Source organism: Cryptosporidium ubiquitum, assembly GCF_001865345.1.
Source record: "Cryptosporidium ubiquitum isolate 39726 chromosome Unknown contig_7, whole genome shotgun sequence".
Classification (NCBI taxonomy): Eukaryota; Apicomplexa; class Conoidasida; order Eucoccidiorida; family Cryptosporidiidae; genus Cryptosporidium; species Cryptosporidium ubiquitum.
Genome location: NW_021639830.1, coordinates 310,618 through 334,133, shown reverse-complemented (window position 1 = coordinate 334,133; position 23,516 = coordinate 310,618). Strand labels below are relative to the sequence as shown.

The 23,516-nt window shown below is 33.0% G+C and overlaps 14 protein-coding genes across 14 annotated transcripts; 6 read left to right on the top strand and 8 right to left on the bottom strand.

The window, feature by feature from the left end:
• Positions 1-272: 272 nt before the first annotated feature.
• On the bottom strand, positions 273-1,943 carry cubi_00688 (uncharacterized protein; the record flags this gene model as incomplete). The annotated part of the gene is made up of 1 exon (XM_029017701.1): positions 273-1,943. The coding sequence occupies one exon, from the start codon at positions 1,941-1,943 to the stop codon at positions 273-275; it is 1,671 nt and encodes a 556-aa protein (XP_028873499.1).
• Positions 1,944-2,644: 701 nt separating this feature from the next.
• Positions 2,645-3,820, bottom strand: cubi_00687 (TSP1 domain-containing protein TSP10 precursor; the record flags this gene model as incomplete). Its single annotated transcript, XM_029017700.1, has 1 exon — positions 2,645-3,820. One exon carries the CDS (start codon positions 3,818-3,820, stop codon positions 2,645-2,647), a length of 1,176 nt encoding a protein of 391 aa, XP_028873498.1.
• A 1,053-nt stretch (positions 3,821-4,873) lies between these two features.
• Positions 4,874-5,422, top strand: cubi_00686 (uncharacterized protein; the record flags this gene model as incomplete). Its single annotated transcript, XM_029017699.1, has 1 exon — positions 4,874-5,422. One exon carries the CDS (start codon positions 4,874-4,876, stop codon positions 5,420-5,422), a length of 549 nt encoding a protein of 182 aa, XP_028873497.1.
• Positions 5,423-6,341: 919 nt separating this feature from the next.
• On the top strand, positions 6,342-6,848 carry cubi_00685 (uncharacterized protein; the record flags this gene model as incomplete). Its single annotated transcript, XM_029017698.1, has 1 exon — positions 6,342-6,848. The coding sequence occupies one exon, from the start codon at positions 6,342-6,344 to the stop codon at positions 6,846-6,848; it is 507 nt and encodes a 168-aa protein (XP_028873496.1).
• Positions 6,849-6,894: 46 nt separating this feature from the next.
• On the bottom strand, positions 6,895-7,819 carry cubi_00684 (uncharacterized protein; the record flags this gene model as incomplete). Its single annotated transcript, XM_029017697.1, has 2 exons — positions 6,895-7,626; positions 7,682-7,819. 2 exons carry the CDS (start codon positions 7,817-7,819, stop codon positions 6,895-6,897), a joined length of 870 nt encoding a protein of 289 aa, XP_028873495.1.
• A 588-nt stretch (positions 7,820-8,407) lies between these two features.
• Positions 8,408-9,224, top strand: cubi_00683 (uncharacterized protein; the record flags this gene model as incomplete). Its single annotated transcript, XM_029017696.1, has 3 exons — positions 8,408-8,464; positions 8,531-8,626; positions 8,691-9,224. 3 exons carry the CDS (start codon positions 8,408-8,410, stop codon positions 9,222-9,224), a joined length of 687 nt encoding a protein of 228 aa, XP_028873494.1.
• Positions 9,225-9,346: 122 nt separating this feature from the next.
• cubi_00682 (uncharacterized protein) lies at positions 9,347-11,485 on the bottom strand (the record flags this gene model as incomplete). The annotated part of the gene is made up of 1 exon (XM_029017695.1): positions 9,347-11,485. One exon carries the CDS (start codon positions 11,483-11,485, stop codon positions 9,347-9,349), a length of 2,139 nt encoding a protein of 712 aa, XP_028873493.1.
• A 475-nt stretch (positions 11,486-11,960) lies between these two features.
• On the bottom strand, positions 11,961-12,482 carry cubi_00681 (uncharacterized protein; the record flags this gene model as incomplete). Its single annotated transcript, XM_029017694.1, has 1 exon — positions 11,961-12,482. The coding sequence occupies one exon, from the start codon at positions 12,480-12,482 to the stop codon at positions 11,961-11,963; it is 522 nt and encodes a 173-aa protein (XP_028873492.1).
• A 274-nt stretch (positions 12,483-12,756) lies between these two features.
• Positions 12,757-15,000, top strand: cubi_00680 (N-ethylmaleimide-sensitive factor-like AAA ATPase; the record flags this gene model as incomplete). The annotated part of the gene is made up of 1 exon (XM_029017693.1): positions 12,757-15,000. The coding sequence occupies one exon, from the start codon at positions 12,757-12,759 to the stop codon at positions 14,998-15,000; it is 2,244 nt and encodes a 747-aa protein (XP_028873491.1).
• A 102-nt stretch (positions 15,001-15,102) lies between these two features.
• Positions 15,103-15,832, bottom strand: cubi_00679 (40s ribosomal protein S16; the record flags this gene model as incomplete). Its single annotated transcript, XM_029017692.1, has 2 exons — positions 15,103-15,374; positions 15,427-15,832. The coding sequence occupies 2 exons, from the start codon at positions 15,830-15,832 to the stop codon at positions 15,103-15,105; spliced, it is 678 nt and encodes a 225-aa protein (XP_028873490.1).
• Positions 15,833-16,480: 648 nt separating this feature from the next.
• cubi_00678 (60s ribosomal protein L13) lies at positions 16,481-17,163 on the top strand (the record flags this gene model as incomplete). Its single annotated transcript, XM_029017691.1, has 2 exons — positions 16,481-16,987; positions 17,044-17,163. 2 exons carry the CDS (start codon positions 16,481-16,483, stop codon positions 17,161-17,163), a joined length of 627 nt encoding a protein of 208 aa, XP_028873489.1.
• Positions 17,164-17,435: 272 nt separating this feature from the next.
• Positions 17,436-20,732, bottom strand: cubi_00677 (uncharacterized protein; the record flags this gene model as incomplete). The annotated part of the gene is made up of 1 exon (XM_029017690.1): positions 17,436-20,732. The coding sequence occupies one exon, from the start codon at positions 20,730-20,732 to the stop codon at positions 17,436-17,438; it is 3,297 nt and encodes a 1,098-aa protein (XP_028873488.1).
• Positions 20,733-20,932: 200 nt separating this feature from the next.
• cubi_00676 (DNA-directed RNA polymerase II) lies at positions 20,933-21,517 on the top strand (the record flags this gene model as incomplete). Its single annotated transcript, XM_029017689.1, has 2 exons — positions 20,933-21,031; positions 21,092-21,517. 2 exons carry the CDS (start codon positions 20,933-20,935, stop codon positions 21,515-21,517), a joined length of 525 nt encoding a protein of 174 aa, XP_028873487.1.
• Positions 21,518-21,691: 174 nt separating this feature from the next.
• cubi_00675 (phosphoprotein phosphatase related protein) lies at positions 21,692-23,269 on the bottom strand (the record flags this gene model as incomplete). Its single annotated transcript, XM_029017688.1, has 1 exon — positions 21,692-23,269. The coding sequence occupies one exon, from the start codon at positions 23,267-23,269 to the stop codon at positions 21,692-21,694; it is 1,578 nt and encodes a 525-aa protein (XP_028873486.1).
• Between the last annotated feature and the right edge of the window lie 247 nt (positions 23,270-23,516).

The window sequence follows — 23,516 nt, the reverse complement described above, 5'->3', positions numbered from 1 at the left end:
TCTGGATTAAAAATAATTAGAAATTCAATAACCAAGTCAGCAAAGAAATGTCCAAAAGTTTAATAAATGTATTTCTAAACCAATAATTACGGAATTCCATGTCAAAATAATATAAATATTGATGTGGATAAAAAAGCTTAAAGATTAAGTCCAATAGTTTTGGAACCATGAAATTTTGTCTATAAAATCATACTTAAAATAACTTTCTTCAATTTAAATAGGGGCCTTGTTTGTTATTGATCAAGAGACAAGATATTACTAAGAAATACTACTCAATTGTTTTCAACAAGTGATCCACTATTCTCAATATCAGAACCAATCATCCTTCCTGCAGAGTCTAATGAAGCTTCTCCTCCGTCTCCTGACTCCTCCATACTCTCAGATGGCTCATTTTCTAAGTCTTCAAGTTTTTCAGGAGTCTCTACAGTTTTTCCAGTAATTGGTTGGGATGGGAGGCCTTGCATAATTTCTTCTTCCTTGGTTTCCTGTTCTTCAACGGGTTCATTTTCAGTTATATCAACAGGAGATTCGATGGGAGATTCAGCAGGAGATTCAATGGGGGATTCCACTGGAGACTCAGCTGGGGACTCAGCTGGAGACTCAGCTGGAGACTCAACAGGAGACTCTGCTGGGGATTCAACTGGAGACTCAGTTGGGAATTCGGCTGGTAATTCTCCTAAAGACTCAGCAGGAGATTCAACAGGAGAATTAGCAGGAGACTCTGTTTCTAATTTATCTTCATCAGTTTTAGTCACATCCATGTTTGGAATATTCTCTTCAGCGGAAGGTTCATTAGTACTAATATTTGATACAGCAGCATCTTCAGGCGTTGACTTGAACTCAGAAATCTCAACCAACTTTGTCTCTGACTCTACAGCCTCTCCTTCCAAACCAGTGAGATCAGTGGTGTTCTGTTTCTCGGAAGAAACAGCAATTTCTTCAGATACTTCGCTTCCAGCGGATCCAATAGTAGGATTAAATTGAGAAACTTGAGATCCAGATTCAGAATTTACTAATGAAGCAGAATCCAATCCTGATTCAGATTTTTGAGAAGAACTGGCTCCCTTAGATCCTTCAGAATCAGATGCAAAGTCGGAAAGCTCAGAATAGTCGCCTTCCTTGTTAGTATCTTCGTCCGAGACACCAGTTTCTAAGTTTGATATCTCTGTAATAGAAGCCAAATCGTCGAGTGTTGAATCTGCCTTTTCAGCGATTTCTCCTGATGATGGCTGAGTTTCAATTGTATTTGATGGTTCATCAGTCTTTGAGTTTTCAGTAATTCTTTCAGCTTCAACAGATGGTGAACTCTCCTCTGGTAACTGTAATTTTGATTCTTTATCAAGACCAGCTTCAGTATCTTCAGCTGGCTCAGAAACTTGGCCAGTACTGGATTCCAAGCTTGAATTTGCAGTCTCTAAATCCACAGTAGTAGACGAAGCAGATGGGTTAGAAATAGGTAATGTTGGGACAGATCTTGGTAGTTTCTTAACGACTGGAGCATCTCCCTGCTTAGTCCTAACAACATACAAGATTGCCAAAAGGTCGTATTGAGAAACTTTGTCACCAACGACTTTGTTTGTATAGAATGTAACAAACGAATCTCTGAAGATTTGGATGTACACATTTCTACCAGATTCAATAACTCTTTTTACTGATACATTCTTACCTCCTGTGTTGATTGTGCTCTTATAGTATTGAGTAGTCTCAGCTGTCACCACGAAGGCTGTTCCTGAGCTATGGTATCCAGTTTGGCTGATATTTATCTTGCTTAAAACACCTGAAACTGGAGATCTTACTTCAATTTTTCTGAGTTGTTGTCCATTAAATATATCCGAAACCTCTTCACCAATAGCTAATTCCTGGTTTCCTGCTCTCAGACTAAGAGATTGAACCGAAACAAGCCCTAACAAAAGTACCAAAATAATCTTGGCGAGATTCTTCATATTCACTTAAATGGCTCTCTCAAAGATTAAAATACGAATAGCTGTTTTCTCTTATAATTTTCTTTTTCGAATTGTTTTTCGCTTTTTGCTCCCCAATAGGTTTTTAGTTTAAACTAAATTGAAAAACTAATCAGATCTACACCCGCCCCCCCTATGCGAGCCCAATGCGATCGCCCGCCTAAAATAAGACATGTAATTTGAGTCATCATATTACACAAAAACTGTACACTAATAAAAATATAATTAAAGTTGGCTGATTTAATGAATAAAATTATAACAACTACATATGAAAATGGAATTTTTGTTGTATTTTCATATTTTGGAATTTCGAAGGAAAAAAAAAATTGAAAACTGGCTAACAATTACCAATAAATTTTGAGGGTTTGTAGCCAAAGCCACGGCATTCCTCAAAAAAAAGTAGCTAAATTGTTTTCGTGTTCGGGGAAAAGTTAGGATTTAAATAAGAAACAAGAATTTATTTTGAGACGTTAGTTAGACTTAATCATATATATAGTGTTTATAGTCCGAATAAATGTAGGAATATTACATTAAAGCTTAAATGCCGAATCACCCTATGCTAAATAAGTGAAAAATAGCCTAGTTAAACTTGTTAATATAGAATTAGGTGTAAAACTTTACGATTTAATTATCGAGAATCATGTGTTTGAAACCCTCATTGGTATCTTGTAAGCTGGATTAAACTACAAAGCTCTGTTGTTTGGAATTAAAATATAAATAATTGATGAAATTAAGACAAGTCCCAATACTGCAAAACTAATAATTGAATACTTGTTTTTCTCCCAGAAGCTTAGACAACTTTCTCCATCACATGATTTAGTTTGTGAATACTCTTGGCAGACTGCTCCCTTACCTTTTGGGCGTGTTATTATACTTCTAGATCGAGTAGAATTACCTTTTCCGCAATCCACACTACAAGATGACCAATAACTCCATGATCCCAATACACAATCAACTGGGCAAATAACATCCACTGAGCAATCCTGGACCTGTTCCAAATCTTCTGGGCATTCCGCTCCGCCATGAAGGGATTCCTGAACGATGGTCCTCGTGCGAGTTACCTTGCCTTCTTCACAAGTAGAAGAACAGGAAGACCATGCCCCCCACTCTGTAACAACGCAATCAGTTGGAATAGGATCACAAAGTTGTGGAGTTAGAGGAGACATACTTACGTAACACCAAATTGTTGGGATCAAAGTATTGTTAGAAATAGGATTTCTACAAAAAGAATGATTGCTAATTCCGGAATTTTCAAGAGTTGCTAGATAATCAAAAGCGTCAATTTTTAGAGAAGTCCAATTCAAGCATTTCATACCAGATCTGGAATATTTTTGGCAGCCTCTATAGTATAATCCATTAGGTCCTCTAATAGTTTCATCGCAATTACATGGGTTATTTCCACAGTTGGCGAGCTCGAATAATTTAATCTCATCTTCTGAGGCACTACAATCATTATTTGAACTAATACTGCGTGTTCTGTATTTCGTTCCAGTTTCACAGGAGTCTGAGCATGCAGACCATGAAGACCAGCTAGTGTAACTACAAGCTTCGCAAGATTGATTATCTAGGCATTTTACATTTTCGCTCAGCCCTGGCCCACCTTGTGGAACGGTCCCGGAAGCTGATCTTTGCCTGGAAATGATTCCATTACAACTAGAGCAAGTTCCCCATGAACTCCAGGGTGTGACCGTATACCCGTCGCAATTGTAAACTGAATTGTTATAACCACAAGAATACCCCTGTCCTCCCTCAGGATTGAGAATTGGTGTTATTACCTGGCAATGAACTGTATTCAGAGAGACTCCAAATGCACAATAGAGTAATATCAAGTATTTTACTATCTCTATATGCTTAATCATTAGCACACGATTATAGTGAAATTTGTAAATAATAACCTTAGCTTTGCGTTTTCCCCACAAAGATTATCCTATGACTTCTATAAGTCCTTTATTTTTAATTAAGGTTGATTGCAACTTCACATATATTAAAGAATCCAAATTTTACCTATTAAATTATTTTCTATAAAGACTATTTTTACAAGAAATCAATTAAAATTTTAGCAGATCCCTCACATTTTTAACACTTATTTTGATCACAACGATCTATACAATTATTTTTTTTTATTATTATTAATTGTAGTGTACTAAAACTTAAACTTGGCGGCACCCAACTTATAATTATGGGCTGAATAGTTAGCCAAATAACATTGAATATTCAAAAAAAAGTTTTTATTTTGTAAAAATTGAAGAAAATTAGTAAAGAAACAAAGAAGCACCAGTCTACAATAAGTTATCCTCTTACATTAACTTTCAGTAATTTGATTCATTTTTTTTATCATTTAATAATTAAATCACAATTAGAAAATTGCCAATACTGGTATACCAAATGTACGTACAGCCATGCATTTTTTAGGCGGGAAGGTTGAAATAGTTTCAAACAATGTGGTTTTTAGAGTATGAGAAAGTGAAAAAAATAAGGGAGTATCTTAGTAACTTGAATGACTAATTACAAGCATAATCTTTGTGATTAAGTTTTGAACAAAAATGTGTGAAATTTTTATTTTTTTTAAAGTCAAATTAAAGTTAAATAAGTAGTCAATGCATAGTGTCTACAGATGGGCGGGGGTAGATACTATATCTATCTACATCCTTAACTGTCTTTGGATAGCTACCTATGTCTATATATTCTAACTTTGCAGCAAATTGAGTGCCAATAATAAGCAATTCCGGTACGGTCATAACAAGACTTAAAAAATATAGGAAAATAACAATAGTTGAGTTAATTAGTTAACAAGTTCGGGATTAAAGCCTTTCTTTACAGGTGCCAATTTACAATAAAAAAAAGGCAATTTATACTTATTAAGAAAAATTAAAGTATAAGTTATTAAGCAATTATTCAACGTGGATTCTGAAATGTCAAATCAAATCAACCTTCCGGGTGGACTACCTGGACTTTCTGTGCCTCAACCACCAGGATCAATGTCATCGGGAGTTGGCTCTTCCGCAAATTCTGATGCAATAATTGTCGATATACTTTGTGAATTTGCCGATTTCTTTGTAGATCTGGCAAGTAATGTGGCTGCTCGTACAGGTAAAATGTGGAAACCTAGAATCTTATTACAACAAAAATCTAAGAGATCTATTAGAGCACCAGAGGATCCAAACAAGCCAAAAAGACCACATACTGCTTATACTCTTTGGTGTGAACATATTCGTCAAAAAGTTAGAGAGAATGATCCTAACCGTGCACTACAAATGAAAGATCTCGCAGAAATGTGGAACAGTCTTCCTGAACAAGAGAAAGGTCCATGGGAGAGGAAGGCTCAAGAGTTCAAACAAAAATATCTTGCTGAAATGGCTGCTTACAGAGCATCCGGTCCTACATCTGTTGGCGGCGGCCCTTCTCCTTCTGCCCAGCAACAAATGCAACCATTTAGTTCTACTAGTATGACGGGCTGGTAAATTAATGAAAATGAGTGTTTCTAATAGAGAAATAGATCAGAAAAAAAGGAAAGGGAAATTCAATTAATTTACTCCATACTTACTGTTCGTGAAAGGAAAAGAAATATACTAATCATTTAAGAGTATAAACTTCTATATGGGTGGTATCAGTAAATTGATTCAAATATATTATTTATCGTATTGCAAATAGAACTCTTGATTATATATTCTCAAATGTTAATTTCTTATAATCAAAGCTCTGTAATTCATCATGGAATCACAATGAAAGACCTTTAGATAAAAGAATGAAGTTTTAATTATATTCGGAAAATCACCTGTAATAATATAAATTATTTTTAGGCAAGCAGCAATTTGTATTTACATTTATATCTTCAATACCGAATTATTCACGTTCTCCTTTTTTTTTTGTTCTTATTTGGCATTTAATCCAGCTAGCTTCTATTAATAAGCATATATTGAAAATTAACTTTATATTTATATTCAATTATATGTTTTTTATACCTCCTGTTTTAACAACTCCTTTTCCTAGAGCTTATACTTTTAGGCGGCAAACAACCGTGTACTATCATTTCTGACATTTCCACATAGTGATTCTTGATTAATGGTCTTGCAAAGAATGAGAGAATGGTATAGAGCTCAATTAATTTTTTTCCGGAAAGTTAGTTAGATGGTAAATGTCACTGGAATTTTTTGTTTAATTATATTCTTTATAAAGTTATGTGAATGTAATGAAAAATGTGAAAAGTTGATCTCAGAAGGCAATTATAGGAATAACATGAAGGAATTAAAGGTAAGTCAGTAAAATCTGAAAAAGGTAATAGATGGGATACTTGGAGCAATTTTAATCCTTTTTTCTTAGAATTGTTGCGATGGAATAGCGATATCTTTATTAAAAAAAGAAATATGTTTAAATAGCCCTATGAATACAACCGCACACTTAGGAGAAATTAAAAATGAAGGGGAATTTATATCTTTCAGTAATAAATGTGAAACAATATTAAACGATTCAGATTCTGGTGATAGTTGGAAAAACCAAGAAAATTTTGAATATTGTAAGGAAATGAATTTTACTGACAGAAAACTACAAATTAGGTCAGGATTTGGGTCATATATTAGACTTCCCCAAACATATTCGTCCTTAAGAGGACCTCAAAGTGAATCCAGTGGAAATATATTTAGGTACCAGACTCAAAAGATATGTATATCTGTGCTTTCCTTGCATTACATTAAAGTATGTGAAAAATTATGTGATGCAAAGACTGCATCAGCAGTAGAAGAAGAAGTATTCCCGAGATCGTGCTTTCCAATTTGTGTCGATTTTGCAAACCATGTTTGTATCCGGGGGTGCTCCTTATTTGGGTGTGATATACCTTTTGATGCATGTAGTTACCAAATGTGTAACTTCCAGTTTCACAACAATAATTGATTTTAAAGTTTTGTTCTTCATATCTTACAAAATAATTTGAAAAAAACTATTGGCACATAAGCTCCATGCAGGTGTATATATCAACATTACACCCAAATGTTCTGCATCCACGTAAGCAAGCAAATTTTGCGAAAGGTTGGCAATCCCTTAAACAAAAAATGGGTATTGATGACCTTCCTGAAGATGAGTCATTATTAGCATTACAAATAGAGTTACAAACGCGAACAAAAATTAATGATAATAGTGGAGAACAGTTTTGACCTGAATTTGAACCCATGAATGATCCTTCAGTAAACCTTGATTGAGAAAGTAAGGTATTTGAGGAAATTCTAGGTAGACCAAAGCTATTCATCCAGCCATTTAATTGCAGTGCTCTTTGAGTGTCAATTGCAGATTCATTACCTTCCAATTTAATGTCATCCAAATCCTGAGTCACATTATTTGGAGCTCTTGTAACTAACCCGTTATACTCCACACAGTTATATATATCATCAACTGTGATATTTTTTGAAACTAAAAATTGATATTCGGAATTATTACAATGGTAGTCATAGTATTGTTTAATTTCTGATAGCTCTCTCTCAATTTCTATGTTATTTTCTTTTAAAGGCTTATCCAAATCCATTTTATAATTACAAATTTTCTCTGTTTCAAAAATTGTAACTATCGAAGAGCAACAATTTGGGTACTTAATTTTATTTTGTAATTTTCTTGAGCATGTTGACTCTGCTGATAAAATTTTGTTAAATTTTAATGAATTTAAGGTCGAAAAATCTGACTAAAGGGGAAAATAATCATTTTCTTTTTTAATTGATTTCGAAAACTTTACTTACGATAGTTTCATTATTTGTTGTACCATTCGTAACAAATTGCTCGTTAGTTCTATTCAAATCGAGAGTTAAATCAAGAATTTCAGCATTTCCAATGTATGAAAACAGAAAAAATAACCAAAAAAATATTAAATACATCATATTCGGCAATATTACATTATATTCCCCAAGTATAATAGTTTTTTTTCACAAAATAAAAATTTTAGATATAAAAAAATTAATGGGTTAAAAATTTATAATTGTCCCGATTGATCAAAATTTCAGTGCTTTGCTTTTAATTTAGAAGCTTGAGTTATTGAAATATGCATGAAAACTTATGCATGTAAAGTCATGTATGCATGCAATCACATTTATGCATTTTAAAAAATAACTAGAAATTATTTTAAAAAAACAAATATCACAAAATATGCAGGAAAGAGTCCATATATTTAGATTAAAGTGGTTTTTTAAAAGAGAAAACCAATTATTTAATAAATTTTTTTTCAGTTTTGTTTGTTTTTAAGAAAGACCTATATTAAAAACAGATTTTCCAATATTTTTAAAGAGATGAAAAATCCTTATATATTTATCTTACTTTTTTTATTAATATGCAAATACATCAAATCTGAAACTATTAGAATGGCTGGTAAGAAATTTTTTAAAAATATCATTTGGTGAAAAATTTTTTAATTTGTTTTATTTTACTGTGAATCCAAAAATATATGAAATAAATTATTTTTCTCAGAGGAAATGAACCACAGAAATACAACTCACCATGGTAGTCACAAAAGAAATGACCCTGGCTCAGTAAGTTATTGTTAAGCATTATTTATAATGGTTTTTTTAATTCAAAATGTCATTTTATAATCAAAGCGTGTTAAAGATCTTTTAATAAGTTCCACCTTGAAATTTATCGAAAAAAGGTGTGAGGAGCTGAAAATTCCTGAAACAACTTTGAAGCCTTCTCCAGTAAGTTAAGCCTATGATTATTATTTTTAATTTAAAGCTAACAAAAAAACCCAATTTTTTTTAGAACTGCTGTCAATCTTTGGTTGCTCTTTTAGAATTGGGAATGCTTTGTTCAAAAACAGAGGCTCTCAAACAAGAGAAACCTGATGTTTTTAATCTAGCTTACAATGATGATATTTGTTCAACTGCAAAAAATCTCAAGAGTCTCGATGATAGAGACTCGGAATTAGTGGTTTCCTCATGTGTAATGCTTACGGAATATCTACTTATTCACAAACAAAAAAGAAACCTCAAATTCAATTTGGGCTTCTTACCTGCTCCTTTATCCTTAATATCTTCGGATTCCACCCTCGGTAATTATGAATTTAATAGTAGTGGACAATGCGCCCTCACATTAAGTATGTACTTTATAAAAACCTGCGGAAGAGCATGCAATGTAAACAGACCTCCAGTTGCAGGGGTTTCAAGTATTCCAGTTTCGTGTATGACTCAATGCTCACAATATTCGAAGGACTTTTGTATGGTTGGTTGTAAAAGATATGGTTGTTCAGTTGAATATTACGATTGTATGAACTTGTTGTGTGGGACCAGCCCATGAAAAGAGATATTCAATTTTTGAGAGCAAATGGGTAGATAAATAATTTATATAATTATTATAATAATATTATATTAATAAATTGAAAGGCTGAATTCAAAGTTCTAATATAGAGAAAGACCTAATTATGAATCATATCGAAGAACACAAGTTTCTGATTCAATAAATGAAACTGGTAAATTGCTAAGAGAATCAACGATTTTATCTCCACATATGAAGATTCCTTTAGAAGATGGATCTATTTTCATAATACTCTTAATCTTTTCTAGTACTTTTTTGATAGAAATATAACTTTGAGTACATACATTTACTGCTTTAAGGTATTTTTTCCCCCCTTTAACCAAGTTTTGATTAATATTGAAGGATTCTTCAGAATTAGGTTGGCCTTCTTCTCCATAAAATAATGTGTTATCAACAAAAATAGTCATGTAGAGTTGGCATTTGTCTGCTAAAAGTTTTTTTTCTATTGGGTCAGTTGTGACAAGTATGAAATCATCTTCATCACTGATATTTTTCATAGAACCATATTCTGGTTTTGAATTGAGTATTGAAAAAGCGTTAAATTCATCACCCTTGATTATTTCGAGATCTAAAAGATGATGTGTTTCTTTCCCTTTTGAAAGACTCAGAAGCTCTCTTTTTGATGGAATATGTTCCAATCCGACAATAGAATAGTTTTGGTTTATGGATTTTAGTATTTTATTAATTTCTGTTATTAGAGTTTCCAACTTGCATGGTTCTAATTCTTTGAATGTGACATTTCGAACTAAAATGTTTTTAGAAAAACTGTTTCCAATTTCACTAGTAAAATTAGATGCCGGTACTGTTATTTGTTTAAAGTTTACTTTATAATTGCAATTATTCAGCTCAATATTTGAAGATGGGTCATTCATATTTTGATTGGAAGCTTCTTTCTCAGCTTCCACTGCTCTTTCTTCGTATATATTGTCCATTTCGTCACTCCCAATTAAGAATTTATATCCCTGAAGATTTTTTTGATCATAAGATTCACTCTCTAAGTTCTCAAAAGGAACATGATCAAATTGAATACTTCCAAGATAATCAGACTTTAATTCACCAGATATATCTCCAGCATTCATATCATCCTTTTTGGGCAAAGAACTGTCAAAAATTTCAACCATAGGTGGCTCTGCAATGAAGTTGTTATTATATGAATCATCCCTTTCAGATATTAATACCTTATCTTCCAAAACATCTTTAGTCTCGGAGCCTTGGTTATAATGGAGATTTTTCTGAGCAGGTGTATCGGGAAGCTCAAGAAAACTTTTTCCTTCTGGAGTCATTGGAAGCTCTTCTCCAAACAACTCTTGAACTTCATAGTATTTATTATCAGATTTTTCATCCTTTGGAATTTTTTTAAATGTAACAGAAATCTCATTTCCATTTCTAATCTTTAATGAACTGAGTTTAACTGTTTGCGGTGCTTCATTCAAAATGATTTGTGTTCCTAAATGACGAATTCTCTCAATATTAATATCGGGATAAGCAGAAGATATGAGCTTGCGGATCATCTTAACTAACGTTGAGAGCCTAGAATTCTTGTTTATCTTTAAAGCTAAACTAGGAAGGAATGAAAGTTTTCCATTTTTATCAGCGAAAAAGTTCTTCGGAGTAATAACTAATACAATTTCATCATCTTTTTCTTTTCTATGTATGTCGTACTTCTTATCTCTTGAAGTTGCCCCAATTGCATATTCATACTTTCTTGGCCTAAATTCATCTTCATAGATATCTTTTGGTGTGATTTTATGGATTTCCGTAATTCTTTCTCTTCCTCCGTAATCCAAATCAAACAAACCTTCTAAGTCCAAGTCGTCGACTGAATGCTCTTCTGCTCCTCTGAATGAGAAATATTTGCTTGGTGTTCCGGACTCAGAGCTTGTTCGCTTTTGCTTTCTATAGTTCATATTTCCAACCAGCCCATTCACTTTTCTTAATTTAGCCTTTTTATTATTTCTTGCTTTCCCATCTTCTCTAATTCCAGTACATGTATTTCTAACTTTATGATATTCATCAAGTGAATCCGACACATCAAATGAAGATTCCAGATCACTTGAAATCTCCTCAGTTGTTCTTCGAGTTTTTGGCACTGAATTGGCTGGAGATTCTAATATATCATGGTCACTATTAAAAGTTTTAAATTTGACGTCAAGTTGATCATGAATATTACCCAAAGAGGTAGAAAGACCGGATATTAGTATTAGAAAAGAAAAAAATAAAGAAAAATTAATTTCTATTTTCATTCTTGGAAAAGATTTAACTTGATTTAATTCACTATACTAGTGGTAATTGTTAGATCCAAGTAATCCCTAACTTTCCCACTACAAATTTTGGTATGATCTCTTAAAATGTCAAATTCAAACAATTCAAATTTAAATTTTATTTTAATTAATAATTTGTACTTTGGCCTATTATCTTATAAATATTTAATATATTTGTATTTAAAATACTTTACATGCATTATTATCTTTGAAGATCATGGCGCCATTTGAAATAATATATAATCAAAATTAAATGAAATAGTAAGTTAGAAATACATATTTAAATAGTTTAAATTTTTAAAAATTTAGAAAATGTTTGATAAAAGAGAGATATTTAGAGTGAGGATAAATGATTTGTATTTTTGTGAACTTTAGTGGTACTAACTAAGCTAGAAGTTTGTAAAGACATAATGGCCCAACTATATCGGGTAAATATGAAGACAATATAGTTTGATCACTAATTATCAGTTAATTCATTGTTTGTCTGTGAGTCGGATAAGCTATCCAGCTGCTCCATATATGCAGCTGTTTCCGAGATCGAATTGAAAAGTGTATATACGGCATTGTGATCAGAACAATGAATGTTAATTTCAGAAAAATGCTGACTCTGCTCCGAATCTTCGTCACCTTCTTGATTAAAGTCAAGACTACCTATTTGGATGTATAAATAGGGGATATCTTCAGCTTTTTCACATGATGAAATTGCGTTCACAATTATAGATGAAATATCAATGTATCCACCACACAAAAATCTATTGGGTATTTTTGAGTTCTGCGCAGAATATTTGGCATCCTTAACTAAGATTATTCTATAGTCTGTTAGAAGTATGTCATGATTTAAAAAAGCCAGTTTTTCTTTTCCTTCAAAATCTAATACTGATACATCACAGTTTTTATAGTTTTCTTTAATATACTCATTTTCGTCTAATAGAGTTTCTGGTGTTGTTGCTGAAGACCGTTTTATATCAAATGTTTCCATCAATTTAAATCTTTTTTTACTCAATTTACTTTATTTGTAATGATTTTTGTTTTGACCTTTAATACACTAGAATTAAATTCAATCTTGACATGAAAACTGGCGCTCAATTATTGGCGCCTCTACTTTTTTTTGCAATTTTTTTATCTAAAGTTGTGGGTAAAATAAAGAAAAAGAAAAAATTAGAAGGAAATTTATTTGACAAACCAAAAAAAGGGTAAGGAGCTGATTGAAGTTTCTTTAATATTTGTATATCTCGGCAGGAGAAGGCGTTCAAATGACAGTTTCCTTGGTTTCCTGCAATTTGCCGGCACAAGAACTTGCATTCACAAATTTTGCGTATGTCAATTCTTCAACCTATTTAACTTTGAAGAACCTTTCTTCCAGACAAAATGTTGCTGAACAACTTCGAATTCTCGTCAAAAATTTAGTTTTGAATGTCGAGGTGGATGAGAGAGTTGCTCACGGAGAAATAGCGCTCAATAGATTACATCGCCAATTTGCAAAAATTGAATCTAGAGAGAGAATAGAAGTTGAACTGGCTGTGGGGTTTGGAACCACTGGTAGTGAGGCCGCAAAGAATATTGCCGGTACTCTTTTACTGGAAGTTGAGCTATTTGTTGGCTCTAGCCAACAGCTATTATTAGATGGTGATAAGATTATCCCTGGTATGTTACAAAATATACGTAATCAAGTAGTTACAAATGGTCAAAAAATATCATATTTTTATAAGGAAGAGAATCTATTGTTGCTATTGACAGTTAAAGATGTTTTATCTTTAGATAACTTATTATCAGACGGCAATAAGAGAGATCGCTCTGAGCCTAAAAGTTCACATTTCTTGATTATTGATTCGACAAGCTTGGAGTTAACAGGATCTAAAACAGGCACAGTCAGATTTCAGAATGATCACAGAAATGCTCCGACTTTATTTAGACACCATTTCAGCTTTAAGGATATTGGTATTGGTGGCCTTGACGATGAGTTTTCTGTCATTTTCAGAAGAGCTTTTGCAAGTAGGGTTATTCCGCCAAAGCTACTTAAGGAACTAGGGATACAACATGTTAAGGGATTGATTTTACACGGGCCTCCAGGTACAGGGAAGACTTTGATAGCCCGACAGATTGCTAAAGTTCTAAAAGCTAGAGAACCAAAAATTGTGAATGGACCTGAAATACTAAATAAGTACGTTGGGCAAAGCGAAGAGAATATTAGAAATCTATTTAAAGAGGCTGAGGATGAATATCGTCAAAAAGGAGACTTTTCTGCCTTACATATTATTATTCTAGATGAACTGGATGCTATTTGCAAAAGTAGAGGAGCCGGATCCGGTGGCTCAACAGGAGTTGGAGATAGTGTGGTTAATCAATTATTAAGTAAAATTGATGGAGTTAATAGCATTAATAATATTTTGTTAATTGGTATGACAAATAGGCTGGATCTTTTGGACGAAGCACTTTTAAGACCCGGGCGTTTTGAGGTTCAGATTGAGATAGGACTACCAGACTCTCAAGGAAGACTGGAGATTCTTGAGATTCATACAAAGCAAATGAGAGAAAGTTCAAGACTTGCAAATGATGTTAACTTAAGTACTCTTGCAGAAGAATCTGCAAACTTCTCGGGTGCTGAACTGGAAGGACTAGTCAGATCTGCAACATCGTTTGCATTTCAACGCCATATTGACATGGGAGATATGACTAAGCCATTGGACGCCGAACATATTAGAGTTTGTAAAAGTGACTTTGATTCAGCACTTGAAGAGGTACACCCTGCATTTGGTACTGACGAAGATGAGTTACAAAGTTTGGTGCCTAGAGGAATAATAGGATTGGGCAGCGAGCCACAGAGGAATTTGGAACTCTTAAAGAGGCTCTCGGAGCAAATCAAGACTGATGAGCATCTTTCTACCTTAGCAGTATTGTTATATGGTGAGAAAGGTACTGGAAAGTCAGCCCTAGCTGCCCATGTAGCAATTACAGGAGGATTTCCATTCACGAAATTGCAGAGTCCTCTCCAATTTGTGGGAATGAGTGAAACAGCAAGAAGCCAGGAGTTGAGAAAGGCTTTTAGTGATGCATATAAGAGCGATGTATCATGCATAATCCTAGATGATATTGAGAGATTGATGGATTTTACTGCTATTGGTCCCAGATTTTCAAATATAGTACTGCAGACTATTATGATTCTAATCAAGAACAGAGCTCCAAAGGGAAGAAAACTTCTAATTCTTGCAACTACCTCTGAGTACGAGTTTGTTCACAGTTCTGGCTTGGCTGATATATTTAACCTATCGATCAGAATTCCTTCAGTTGAGTCACAAGATGTTCCTAGAATTTTAGACTATTATCAGAATGGTCTGTTTACACCTGATACTTTAGCAAAAATCTCAGATTCTCTCAGATTCCCAGTGCCAATTAAGAAATTACTATTTGCTCTTGAACTAGTCCAACATAAGTTCAAGAACTCTCAAACAATCTCCCATCAGGACTTCCTAAATTCACTCCACGACGTCTTAAACTAACATTTTAAAACCGCAGACGCAGAGTGGTAGAGCCTAGACAAAGACAGATATAGACTTCCTATTAAATTTAAGTATTAAAATCGATATCCTTTTATATACTAATTAGATACTTGGGATAAAGCCAGGCCTAGATTCCCTCAAATGTCTAGGAATCCGATATTCGATTAATATTAAGGCCAAAAATAAGAATTTATAGATTAGTTTGAAAGGTAAAAAGTAGTAGCTCACTCTAGTAGCATATAACCCATGTATGAGTAAATACATATAGTAGCACTTTGTAATGGGGCAAGAGACTGAGTTGATATACACTTTCTTCTTTTCTGAATTCGGTGTCCCTGCAAGTAATTCCTGAAGGAACTTTTGGTACTTCAAACCTGAATAACACCTGCACCACCAATTAACGATATGACTTTTGAATACGAGCACGGGCACCTGGACCTCCGAACTTCTTTGGCTCGCATCTTCTTGGATCAGCAATAACCAATGAACGGTCATAAGAAACAAGGATATCTCTTATTTCCTGTTTAGTTGCCTCATCAACAAACTTTTGAGTGTAAGCAACAATTGCCTTGGCCAAAGCCTGACGGATTGCAAAGACCTGAGATGTGTAACCACCACCTGACACTCTGATTCTAATATCTACTCCAGAGAAGATCTGCTTTCCCAATAAGAGAATTGGCTCAAAAGCCTTAACCTTGAGTTGTTCTGGTTGGATAAGGTCCAAAGGCTTCCCGTTAAAGTGAACCAATCCCTTTCCTTCTCTACAAAGAGCTACAGCTACAGCATTCTTCTTGCGACCAAAGGTCTGGACCATACGGCTTTCCATTGTCATCCTCTAAATATAGAATCAGAAAATTAATGTTATTCAAAAATTAAAATAAACCAACTCAATTAAAGTCGATTTTTCTTAATGCAATATTCTTCCTCTTTAATTCTCTTTATATACAATTTTTCACAGTTATTTATATAAATATTATTAATTTATTATTCTAATATATATGTCTTGAGACGGCGCTTAAACCATGCACGTCTTTTTTGATTAATATTAATTTTCCTATATTTATGAGACGAGACGCGGCACAAAGAAAAAACAAATATTTATTAATTTAAATACCGGCAAAGTTTATTTCTGTCTCGCAATACATTTTAATATATTTAATAAATAAAAAAATGTTTATGTATTAATAATAAAGTGAAATAGTATTTATTATTTTTGATTTAATATTTCACAATATATATAATAAAAAAAGAGAGCCAAACATTTTTCTTAAAAAAAAAGGTAAAAAGACTGCTTTAATTCGTAATCAAGACATCTTTTTGAAGCTTAAAGATTTTTTTTCAAAAAGGTAATCAGCTTCTCTTCCAATATTTGCCAGGAAAGAAGTACAGAAAGGAGTCTAAGGACAAATAAATAAACAAATATATATATACATATATAAATTCATATAGTGGAAGAATAAAACCTGAATCTTGATTAAAGATGCGTCATAACAACGTTATTCCCAATGTGCACTATCACAAGAACTTCAAACGCTGGATCAGGACGTGGTATAACCAGCCAGGTAGAAAGCAGAGCCGTAGAATTGCTCGTCAAAAGGCTGTTGCTGAGGCAGGTTTTAGACCTATTGGAATGTTGAGACCAATTGTCCACCCACCAACCCAGCGTTACAACATGAAGACTCGTCTTGGAAGAGGATTCACTCTTGAGGAGCTCTCAGCATGTGGAATTAACAAGAAGGCAGCAATGAGCATTGGAATTGCTGTTGATCATAGAAGAACTGACTTGTCAGAAGAAACCTTCCAAACCAATGTTGACCGTCTTAAGAAGTATATTAATGGAATTGTTCTTCAACCAAGAAAAGGGAAGAAGACCAAGAAGGGCTTTGCTGGTATTCCGAACGACTCTGCCAGAGAGGAGTTCAAGGCCTTGAAGAATGTTAGCCATGAAAAGGCCTTCCCTGTTAAGACCCAACCACTGGCTGTTAAGGTAAGTATATGATTTATATTTTTATCATAGGTTTAAATTAATCGTTTTTCTTTTAGACTCATGTTATTACTTCTGAAGAGAAAAAATTCAGAGCATTTTCTACACTACGCAAGCAATTAATTGAAGCTAAGAATTTTGGAAAGAAGTCTACCTCCAAGGCTAAATCTTCTGCCTAAAGAGACTTAATTTATGATTTTAGGGTAATAATAAAGGAAAGGTTCCAAATCTTACAAAATTCATAGATGTCAATAGTAATATTGGTCTTAATATTAAAATTTTAGCCTGTTTTTTTATCAAGATTATTAGATTTAGTTTTGTCTGTTTTGAATAACTGGACTTGGGTGTTTTTTTTCGTGCTGAAATCCGAATTACCGATTAGGTTTGAGAAATGCATACAAGGTTGGGTGTGTAATTATAGGAGGGAACTGACTTGGTATTTAGTATACTCTTAGAACAGAATTGAACTTAAGCTTCTATTGCAGAATAGCATACTTAGAGGCTCTGTTGGCTTGTTTAATGCAGTAGAAAAGACCGATGATTGGTTCAAGGATTTAATACAAAGGTTAATTTTATTTGATACAATGAATCTTGAATACTGTATAAGTTGATCTTCTTGGCAAAGTAAGTTCTCATTTTCGAAATTATCTTTTTCAGAACTTCCAATTTGAAATTTGTTCAGATACATTTCCAATAAAATGGTTATATTCGACTTTGATTGCTTACAACTCAGTCCAATCTTACATAAAGTTGATATAATAGCTTCAACCAGGTAAATATTATCCAAGTATTTATTAACATCTTTCATATCATCTTCTTCCAAAAATTCAGCCACTGTCTTACACATATTCTCGCTATTATACTTGTTATTTTCAAAATAGCCACCATATCCTGTTGATATTTCTTCCCCAGTAAATCCGTTGCTTGTAGATATAAAATGATCAACGCTCTCTTTAAGTTCATCTTCCGACACAACATGATCAATCTCAACAGAAGAGTCGGATAAGAATGAAGAATATGAAGAATTTGAACATTCACTGTTAGCTTCATCATTAACACCATTATTTGATTCTGTCTCAGCTTTCAAGTTACTGTTTCTCTTATTCAATTCATTATAAACTTCTGTGCATTTCAAAGAGCATCCTTCTATTAACAACTTTAAACTATCAATTAACCTAAGTATCTTTTTTTCGTGTTCATCAAGCAGGTTATTGTTAATTTGTGAAATAAAGACTTCTCCAATTATCCAACAAATTGGAGAAATTATATTCGAATGAAAATCAAAATTTAGTAAGTTTAAAACAACTTCAAAAACCTCATTGTGAAAGAGTAATTCATTAAATTTAGTAATAATAAAAGTAATAATTTTCACGATATTTTCGTATATTTCCTGGGAGTATTTTGCCCCTTGATGAAATAAATAGGGAAACACCTTTATTAATGCAGAAATTAACTTGGCAATATTACTCTTCTCTATACTAATCACCGGCTCATCAAAATTCAAACATTTATTCTCAATACAACTTTTATAATCTTCTAGTGAGTCAATCAAATCATTAATTAACAAATCAAGCATTTTATTACAAACATTCAAAACTGCAGTAGTATGTATTCTTTTGTTTCCTGTGTAATTTGAATTATATATTGACACTAACAAAAGGTTAGTTGAAAAATCAGATATGATCTGCATTAAATCTGTCTTGCCCTTTTTTCTGTTTTCTGCATATATCTTGGGATAAACCAAAATTGAGAGGTATTTAAAAATTTTGTTATTAGGTTTAATGGACCCAATAGCTACTTTGAAATCATTAACATCGCAATTGACTTTTTGTGGGAAAAAAGTCATTAAAGGCATACAAATGACACTCAAAACAATTTTTGTCCAACTACTTAACCATTGAAAATTTGGCATTTGATCTTTTAAGTTTTTTATACAATTCATAATAAATGTAATAATGTATTTGGCCGATAAATCTGGATGATAAGCCAAAATCCTTGTAAAAACTCCCAAATACTTGCCTAGAAAGGATTCCATGTTAATTCTAGATAAACTATTGAGAATATCTGTGTTTGAAATCATTGATATGAATAAATCAATTGTATATGTGTCCAATAAACTTGGGAAAACGATTTCTCCAAAAATACGATCCCAAGATTCCGTGAGTAAGTCGTAATCTAAGTTATTACTAATTCCATCTTTCAAAACTTGTGTAAATGTAATCATGAAAAATGAAGAAACTTTTTTCTTACTATTTTTCAATTGGGAAATGTGAACATCCAGTAACTTTTTTTTAAATACAGATTTGCATGGTTCATAATAATTTGTCATTTCTTCAATCAAGAAAATAGTCTCAGAAGGAATCAATTCCAAATACCTATTGAATTTTGAATTAGAAAATTTAGAATTTTCTTGATCTTCTATAATAGATTTTAAGTTTTGTACCTCGATAATTTTTTCTATTTGATTTAACATCCTCATTATATAGGCAATGATTAAATCGTTTAAACCTGAGAAATTTCCAAATACTTGGTTTGAGCCTTTTAACTTATTCAAGTTTATAAGTAAATTTCTTAGCCCAGAAACAATTTGAATATGAAGAAAATGAAATGGTAAATATTTATTTGCCTTGTTTACCAAAGTAAAAATATCATTTGATTTACTTCCATCTAGTTCAAATATTTCTTGAGAAATTGATCGTTGGTTTGGTTTATACTCTACATCAAGTTCTTGAGAATTACCTTCTTTTACACTCAAATTAAACATCTCAGTGCCTGAAAGTAAAGTTGCAGCAGCTACTTCAAATGCATTAATAACATAATTAAAATCTAATTCAAATTTTGCAAATTCTTTCTTGCCAGACTCAATTCCAAATTTACTGAGAAATCTAAAAAAAGCTGCAATGCTGACTCTTGTCAATGCGAAAGTATCCAAAACTCGATTTTCCTTTTCAGCTGGAGTTGCCTTTTCGTTTTTTTTGGAGGTAATAAGACTTTCAACTATCTTGGAACTATCAATTATTGCGCCCAGATTAACAAGATTTGAGGTTCTTTTAGTATTTATCCTGTTTTTTTCTTTGACTAAGTTCAAATTAAATGAATATCTACCTTCTAGTATCCCTTTTTTTAAAGATTCAAAGCTAGTAAAAAATAATGGTAAGAAATTTAACAATTCTAAATTTCTCACCTCAAGACCAAGAACAGTGTTCAACTCCTGAAATTCCGCACTTATTTTGTTATCGCACATGAACGCAACAACTCCGGAACTTATATTTTCTATCAAATACTTTATATTTTTTGCTAATATCCACCAAGGGGCTTTCCTGATAAACAATTCCAGCATTAATGGCCTGAATACTTTCTCAAATTTGTCCACATGGCCATCATAAGTTTCCAAAAATAGAGGGGAGAGTCGCCCTAAAGATAATTCACTTAATAATGATATACATATTATGTAAAGTTTGGGAGTTAATAAAATTGGATAACTGAAAGTCGTTGTGATTGCGAATATTTCCTCATTCAATCTACGTATTACATGGCTTAGTGGGTTGTTTGATCTTCTTGTTCGATCATCTTGGGAAACCAACTCTTGACGGTAAATACCGAATGGGTCTTTACTTGCATGCAAATTTGCAAGCACACTACATGCATGTTGTTCTAAAACTTCCCCACTATAGACTCCTTCTTCCGGCCTTTTCATAAGCTCATTGTAAAGAAATTCTAAGAGCTCAAGTGCAAGAGCCTTGACCATCTTGAATAACTAATATGGCCCCTTTTGGATACCTTTATGTTTTTTCTTTCTTTTACTACATAATAATTCACTATCCTCAATAAATATTGAATAAACAACTCGGCGCCAAAAGGAGCGCGCCCAACTCTGATTTTTTAAAGACTGAGTGTTCTAAGGTATCGAGATTAAAGGCAGATTTGAATAGAAAGACAACAAGAACTATGTTTTTCTTTGTGGAGCTTTGGAGAAATATATCTGTTAAGCCAAGTCAGCTTGGCCCAAGATATAATGAATATATAGATGACATTTTAAGAAGTCAGGTACGTTAATAAATTTTTTAGCAAATTTGAATAATTACTCCATGCTAGGTTGAAGGCCAGCGAGCACCACCTTATGGGTACGTTGTTTGTGTGATAAAGATTATTTTGAAGCAGCCTGGCAGAGTACAGGATAGTACAGGGTTGATAATTGTGCCAGTGAAATATCAGGCTATTGTTTATCGCCCAATAAAGGGAGAAGTCGTGGATGGGGTTGTTGAAAGTGTTAATGAACTGGGTGTTATTGTAGACTGTGGTCCTCTAAAAAGAGTTTTTGTAAGCCAATCAGCTTTACCTGAGAATATGGTCTACAAAAGTGGGATTGACGGCCAAAACAGCAGAGTATATATAGATACAAAGACTCAAACTCAAATCAAGCAAAATACTCAGGTTAGACTTAGGCTAAGGGGAGTTAATAATGAGACTTTGTCGGCCGTGGCAGAAATGAGTAGTGACTTTCTGGGGCCTATAGATGATTCTATTCAGTAATATGTTTGAATTATAATTTTAATTGGGTGCCCAGACAATTAAACAATATATTAATAAACAGTACTCATTCACCTATTAGTAGAAATCTAGTTTCAAATAATCATTAATCGTATATAGTCTATTTTGTGTCTAAAAATATTAAAGAGTTGGTAATATCGACATTAAATCAATAAATTACATTCCATATGAAAGCATAGAATTTGCATATTTCATTGCTGGAACTGGTGGATGTGGAACAGCATAAAACTGAACAAAATTGGGCTTAAGATCGTATTCATGTATCTTGATAAATGCGCCTTTGTTACCCATTGAATCACAGTAATTGGGTGCAGAAAAAACTGTAATACACTTTCCATCATGGTCAACACTATAACCTTCCTGTTTAACTTCATGACTTCTAATAATATAATCCAAATTATTAGTTTTGAGAAAATTGAGTGTCACATCTGGCCCAAAATTGCACCCAACTCCTCTAGGAGAAGGAGACCTTCCTTCTTTTTGTTGTGGGTCAGACCAAAGTAATGAAGACATAAAACCGGAATCAGCTGGTTCACATCTAGTATAAAGTTGCTCAATATCATTAAGTTTTACATTGTCTTCCGAACAAAGACCTCCATGAACTACAAAAACTTTATCATTAATAACATGGGCCAAAGGAAGAAAACAAAATGCCTCACTAATCAAATCATAAAGACCAGAGTCATATTTTGCCAAGACTTCCCCTTCAAAACCATACAATTTATTCAAATTCTTTGTTTCATGATTACCTCTAGCTAAATGCACATGATATGGGTACATAATTTTCAGAGTAAAAAGCACAAGAATAACTTCAACAGAAAATGACCCTCTATCTACAAAATCTCCATTAAATAAATATCCATTATTTACAGAAGGTAAGCCATTAATATCAAAAATATTCAAAAGATCAAAGAATTGACCATGAATATCTCCACATACAGTAATATGTTCTTGTTTACCAATATTAATTCTAACAAGTGGTTTGGGAGCAACCTCTTTAAGTACTTGTATTAAATCATAAACAATCATATATGCATATCTCCTATGTAATCTGTTCTCTGGATTCTTCAAAAAGTCGATCAGTTCCGTCACAAACGACTCTCTAATCAGAGAACTGTCTAAGGTTTTTGGTATGACAAATTCTCTAGATCGAAAGTTATTTTCATTACCTGATTGAGTATTTTTTGAATTATCTGCCAAAGAAATATAATGAGGTCCTGAATATTCATCAGGAACAACAAAGCCTGGGGCACTAAAATCTAGAGTCTCATGTACCAACTTTGATCTATCTGTTGAAATTGCATTCATAAACTTTTCTTGTTTAATTAGTTTGGTACAAATTTGAATCTTCGACTGTGCATCTCTGTCATTCTCAGTCAAATTTAAAACCATCATAAAATCCTTTCTCGCAAGAGAATATTTAAGTAGATTAAAATATGCGATACCTCTTCTATAATATGCTTTTGAAAAACTCGGGTAGCATTTAATACTTTCCCCAGCATCCTCAATAGCTGAGCCAAAGTTTTCAAGCCTAATGTGGCATAGTGCTCTGTTAGAATAGTAAATGTGCAAATTTTTATCTTGAGCTTCATTTGAGGCCTGTGAAGTCTTTATGGCCAATGTATAATATTCAATAGCTTCGTTATACTTGCCTGATTTAAAAGACTCATTTCCTTTAATTTTGTATTGTTCTGAAACTGACTCATTCACTGAATTTGTGTTCTCATCAGCCATCCTTCCTAGTTCTTTTCTTCAATCAACTATTATTTGCAACTTGTATTTACCGGTGAGAAATGCCAAACTTTTTCTGTAATTTCCCCTTTCGCCCCAATTCCGTCACCAATGGACAAACTCGTCCTATATGGGCGCCACGATATGGCGCCCATATTCACATGTCAATATTGAACTTTTAATACTAAAGTAGGGCCCGTTAAATTATTTATTTGAATACAAGAACTCAGATAAATAAAATGGGACTTTT